General features: G+C 45.6%; 1 protein-coding gene across 1 annotated transcript; it reads right to left on the bottom strand.

The window, feature by feature from the left end:
- Positions 1-1,297: 1,297 nt before the first annotated feature.
- Positions 1,298-3,343, bottom strand: flrt1a (fibronectin leucine rich transmembrane protein 1a; the record flags this gene model as incomplete). Its single annotated transcript, XM_080483361.1, has 1 exon — positions 1,298-3,343. One exon carries the CDS (start codon positions 3,341-3,343, stop codon positions 1,298-1,300), a length of 2,046 nt encoding a protein of 681 aa, XP_080339487.1.
- Between the last annotated feature and the right edge of the window lie 3,147 nt (positions 3,344-6,490).

Here is a 6,490-nt window from a genome sequence, read left to right as displayed (position 1 = left end):
AAGCTCCAGTCCGGTTTCTATGCACACTGTCGCCGATGTCTCTTTCGCAGAGGTGGAGTAAACATTTTGCAACCGAAAGTCACCGAGTGAAGTCACAGGCGAAGCACACAGGCACAACATCGGGAAAGAGGGACAAAAGAAGTTGGTCTCTACGGTCTCATCGGGCTGACATGCTCGTCTTTGGATGGGGTCTGATTTTTTTAAATTACATAATAATATAAACAGTCTCGATAAAGGATTCTCACTCTGTTTTTTTAACAAAACATGAACCCGGAGACAGCCATCACTACATTTTCTTCACTTGTTCAGATAAAACAAAGCCAGTGTCTTCATCAAGAACTGCGTTTCATCAATAATGACAAACAGGAGGGTGAAAATGAAAAGAAAAAAAAGCGTTTGTTGCCAAGACAAGGGAAAAAAAAAAAAACATCACATAAGGAACAAAATAAATAAATAAAGAGAGCTGTGCAAGGATTTCATTACTAAACAAACCACTGATAAAAATAGCAAAACATTTTTCAAACACAGCCCGGTCGGTATCTAAGTAAATTATCTACACGCTCGTGCTGCATTTCATGTGATGCAACACTACAATACTGATCCTGTGAGAATGATCTCAGGAGGTATTACCCAGGCTGACCAGCCCTTTTCAAGACCTTCACCTCGCCAACTACTGAAGAAGGTAATAACAAGCCTACTTTAAGACACGTGGTTATTGGGTTGCTTGAAATCGAACAATTCACAGCTTTACAAAGCCCTTTCCTCGGATAGCTGGTAGGGCACATCAATATAGATTGAGGCATTTGGAACGATGACTTGATAAGACTACATACTCTGTATGATCGGTGAACTGGAAATGTGTACCAAAAAAATGTCTCTTTGTCATACTTTATCCATTTTGAACTGGCTGCTCCTGTTCATGAAAGGGAAACTCTACCTGCACCTGTGCTAAGTTTGACCTTTTCACAGCGGATACATTCTTTGCTTACATGTCATCACAGGGAAAGAGCAGAAAAGGAAACGTACACAGGCCATTACTAAGATGGTGAAGAAACACTCGGCTGTGCATTTACAACTGGGGCATTGGCTGCTGCGTCCTGCCGTGAACTGTTTTCACACGGTTTCAGTTCCAGTTGATCACTTACAGTTCTTTCAGTGCTGTGAACAGCAGGTCATTTGGAATGGGAGACCAGAAGAAGAAGGCACAGAGGGGTGCTTCAGAAGTGTCCATGCGAAGGGAAATTGTGCATCTATACAGTTTACCAATAACACTGTGAACAGGACCTGGTACAGTGCATCATGTGTAACAGTAGTCTATATCTGGGATTCCTGCTTCTCGATAGCCACGATTAGTGCCATGTCCTGCATTAGAAACGTGATTGGCACCTTTGTACAAGCCAGTGCCATTAGAGGGGAATATGGTATGTATGATATAATCCTCTCGAAGGGGTTTCGGCTGCATTGGTTGACAAGCCGGCATTGGCGTCATCTGAAAGCCCGGGCCACGAATCTCCAGGATGGTGTTGTCCTTCTTGGTGCCAGACTCGATATAATCATCATAGTTTTTCCTTTTTTTCGAGTTGCTGCGAGTATAGTGGTCACGGGAACACAAATGCCCAGTCCTATGTCCGTACCAACAGAAGATACAAAAAATAAGAGCCAGAGATGCAATGGCTGAAGCTCCACCAACAATTCCTGCCAGGGGCAACGTTGTCATCTGCTTTGAGCCTTCGTCCTCCTCCTCTTCCAAGGGACTCAGCTCTGATGTTTCAGCTTTTGCACAAACCAGAGCGTCATCAGAGTCAGCATCTCCGGAAATCACACCTTTGCTTTCTGAACTAGCAGGCAAGGGCACCATGCAGATGATGTAGCTGGAGCGAGGTTGCAAGGAGGTGAGCAGGTACTCTCGACGATCCCCTCGGACGAGCGTCTCTGTCATCGATCCCATTGCATTTCCAGTGCCGAGTCGGAGCCAGCTTAGCCTGAAGGAGGAGCTTGGCTGAGCCACACTCCAGGTAACACGGACACTGTTGTGGGACAACGGTTTCACGTTGAGGGCTAGACTCTTACCCACTCCACTGCTGCTAAGAGTGTAGTCTAAGAAAGAGTCGGGAAACCCAAGGCCAGGCCGCTTTGACCGGAGGGTAAAAAGAGAACCCTGTGGAGGGGTGTTGGTAGTAGACCCTTCAACTCCACCTACGCCTGCTCTGTCTTTGGTCCCCGCTGTCCTCACCACCTCACAGTCCTCCATTTCACTGGTCAAGTCTAATAAAGCCATGTCTCGCACCCGGTCGGGACCATGACAGGTGAGACCCCTGACGGTGATGGAGTTACCGCGGGCATGCAGCCAGTCATACAGCCACCGCAGGTTGCAGCCACAGTTCCAGGGATTTCCTCGCACCAGCAGTTGCCCCAGGCTATCCAGGTCTTTGAACAGTCCTCTCGGCAGTGTAGTCAGATTGTTTCCTGACAGGTCCAGCCTCTGCAGCCTGCGCATACCGTCCAAGGAGCCACGTGGCATATGTGTCAGGGCATTGTCCTGTAGTGAAAGTCGTTGCAGATGGGCGCTGGGCAGGTTGACAGGTGGAGTCAGGAGGGAATTACGGACTAGGGACAACTCACTCAAGTTAGAGAGGCGAGAGAATGTGTCGTCTGCAATACGCTGGTTTGCCAAAAGGTTTCCATCCAGGACAAGACATCGAAGTGAGGCAAGGCCTCGGAAGGCGTGGGTTGGAATAGTAGAGATCCGGTTATCATCGAGACGGAGTTCTTCAAGAGAGGCAGGTAGCCCTGAGGGGATACTAGACAAGTGGTTGCGTGAAAGGAAAAGTAAGCGCAACCGCGGGTTGTCAGCAAAGGCCTGGTCCTCGATGGAGACAGTGGAAATAGAGTTGTCGTCCAAATGGAGCTTCTCTAGCAAGGGCATCCGAGCCAGTGTGCTACGTGGAATGGTGCGGATGTTGTTGTCCTGCAAATGCAGTTCACGCACTGATGGTGGCAGGTGCATGGGGAATTCATCCAGTTCATTATCATAGAGGTAGACCACACGAACGGCAAGATGGCGCTCCAAGGAGGTGGGCAGGCCTGGGTTGTTGATGTGGTTGTTTTGAAGGTACAGGACGGACGCAGAGGGAGGCAGTGACGGGATGGAGCTCAGTCCACGGTCATTGCAGTAGATAAAGTCCTCATCGCACCTGCATACGGATGGGCATGTCATGTCTGTCTCTCCAACATACCCTTGTATTGTTGCCGCAGCAAAATGAACCATGCTGGCAAATTGTGTGAAGCAAACAAACAGCACGAAGAGCCAAGCCCCGAGTCTGGTCACACATGCAGGTGCCATTGTGATGCGCATAAGCACTGTCTCTGTTGTCCCAGGGTGCGGTTAATCCTCAAATCACTGCAGGAGGCTGGGATCCTGTGACCTCCACCCTGTGAGAGAAAGAGAAAGAAACTGTTACCACTGATGCATACATAAATTAGTTACTAGTCCCAGGTGAAAACGCAGATGATTCCCCACAATGTCATGCTGCACTCCCATTCTCTTACGTCTAAACAATATGAGATTCTTGTTATTATGTCAAAACAAAGACATCTTGCAGTCAGTAACAAGATTAAGTTTTCTTTTTCTCCAATAATTAATTATCCCATCTTGGGGATGTGCATGCATGGATGGATCTGTGAGAATTCCCAACACAGCCTCTTACAACATACTGCCACCCAGTCGAAGTCAAAATAGACACAGAGATACTCCACAGCCAACAATCATTATGTTGAATTAGCAAGAGTAATCCAAGATTAGAGGGGGAAAAAAAACTCGATTTGGATTTGTAAAGCATTCTGAATATTTAGACAGAAACAAGTCTAGTGAAGCCACTCTGGAATCAACAAATCCAATCTTACATTGAGAATTAAGCCTTGTGCGTAAATATGAGGCCTTGAGAATACTCTCCATGTCTAAATTATTTATGAGATCTTGAGAGGCTCCATAACTCCATTAGGAGTTGCCAGCAGATGGCTACATTAGCCAGTCAGAGCTGAATATACTTTTCATTATCAAGTAGGAAGAACATGCTGTAGAGTGATCGCCGTGAGTCAACCCGGCACCGTATAAAACTTCTCCCTGGATCTCGTTGACTTAACTGAGTTTGGTTGTATCGCTGTACCATGAAACAGTAATGCAAAGATAAAATCTGTAGCTGAATGCAGACGACTTGACAGCTAATTAACTATTTTCAGTCTCTGTAATTGTGCAGTGGGAATCTACATAAGCTGCGCTCAGATGCTGATTGGCATCGTGATTTGTTGTTGCTAATTAAGTGAGAGATACCATAACAGCAAGCGCAGTATTGACAGCAAAGATTTGGAAAATGGTGAATTGCAACACTCCTGTCAGTGACGAACTGAGCCCATCGAAGCCTTCAATAACCAGGATCATTAGTCAAACTGTTCAGGCCCACACGGCGGTGGAACGTAGTCGGACGGTCGTATTGATTTCCTCACAAATCCGGGGTGATCTGCGAGAGCCAGTCGGCTCTCATACAGATTACAGTACTCCCAAGGGTGTAAGCGAGACAGCACGATAATTAACCAAATGAATGACAACTCTGCTGGGAGTTGAATTTGTTGAGTGCCTATTTGCAAACATTCATCAGTGTGCGGTTCTTGTTTTTTTTTAGGAAAACACTGGAAATTGTGAGAATAAACTTTGGCGTCATTTCACTCACTTTCAAGAAATGAATGACCATTTGGGGGAAAAAAACAACAAACATCGTCAAAACAAGCAGTTGTTCAGTCGAGGCAGGTTTGAAGACAGTTTATGGACGAGTAATTACTGTCGGTTGTTTGCAAATATTCAGAAAATTCCTTTCCCAGGCAACAAATGGAGGATTGCTTTTAGTCTCTACCGAGAGACGTGGACGTTAACATGCAAGCATGTAAATAATTCACTATTAGGTTAGACTTCAATTGAACTTCACGGTTCAACTATCAAACCCATCTGGACACTTTTATGCCCATTGATCGCAGCCATCTGATACTTTCACTAAAAACAAAGTGCGCAGCCTGGAAAATGGGCGACTGAGATTGAGGCTGGCTGGATGTAATTTATATTTTGGCTGCTGCAGAAAGTGTCACACATGGAGAGAAATGGATTTCTATAGCTGCGACGTGTGATGTTTTAAAAGAAAATCAGTTTTCAGGCAGGATGTCCTTCTTTGTTCAGTTTGTCCTCCGCGTGGAACAGCCACACATTTGCTGTTTTTCTCCGATTCTGCTTGGATATTGTTCACACATTTCTGCATATATGACCCCAACTGGTGGGATTATCGCAGGCTTCTTATGTGAAATCTTTCCGTCGTCACGTCTGTCGTGCAAGTATTTGGCGTGACGTGTTTTGTAGTTCACGTTTGCCCGACGCCGTGCTCCGTTAACACATCACAAGGGCCCGTCAGAAGTGAGCGTGTTGACTGAGTTTCCGGCTCCAACGAAATATTAACAACTCAAATTCCCTGGTAAATTCAACTACGACTCTGTAATCCCATTTTTTTTTGGTGTGCCTATTTCCATTTCAGTCCTCTTGACACAGCAAAGTGGTGTCAGTGCACTTTAAGTGAAACCTGAAGAGTGAAATAAAAAATTTAAAAAGCTGAGAATGTTACTTTACGCAGTTTGATACTGATTCACTGTATCACCAAAAAAATGAAATATATACAGAGAGAGAGAGAGAGAGAGAGAGAGGCTGAGTAGTGCTAAAGAATGGATGACTTTTGAATCCCCAGAGCTTCAGCAGTGAGTCTCTTGGACGGTGGAGTATTTGGGCCAGCTCTTTAAAAACAAGCTAGATGTGGTGTGAGATTGAAGTGGAGCAGAGAGCCAGAGGGATTAATAGAGCATATTGAGCTATGAGTCCCTGGATTAAGCAGGTGCTACAAAGCACAGCAAACTCACAATTCAGGATCATTTGTTGTTTTTTTTGTTTTCCTCTTTTATATTTCTGCCTGACGGTTGCTCATTTTTCTCCATCTATTACAAAATGACAAAAAAGCGCAAAAGAGCCCGGCTGCCCTCTGTGTTCGTCTGTGTGTGAATATATCCAAAGTCCTGTGTGTTTGTCTGTCCATGCACGATCAAATTGCAAACATTAACCCACATGTGAACAATCTATATGGTTGCATTCTACATTTCAGCCTCTCTAAAGAGGGAAGGGGGGGGGGGGGTGGAGCAGGGATGTGGGGTAATGTGTTATCCAGACAGCCAGCCGCCTTAGGCAGAGTACAGTACACACAACAGCCCCCAATCTAATACTGGAACCCAAGACTGGATCGATTTACATAAAAAATAAAACAGACAGGGAGCGAGAGGGAGTGACAGAAATCAGCTCGGAGCAAGACCTTTGAATCCCATCTCCCCATTAAGACCCCCACAGAGGAATAGGGCTAAGAAAATCTGGAAAACTGGATTTTGGATGACCGAAGGGGTTGCTGATGTA

The sequence above is a fragment of the Lipophrys pholis genome (genome assembly GCF_963383615.2).
Source record: "Lipophrys pholis genome assembly, chromosome: 16".
Taxonomy (NCBI): Eukaryota; Metazoa; Chordata; class Actinopteri; order Blenniiformes; family Blenniidae; genus Lipophrys; species Lipophrys pholis.
This window is presented reverse-complemented; position numbering and strand designations above follow the sequence as displayed.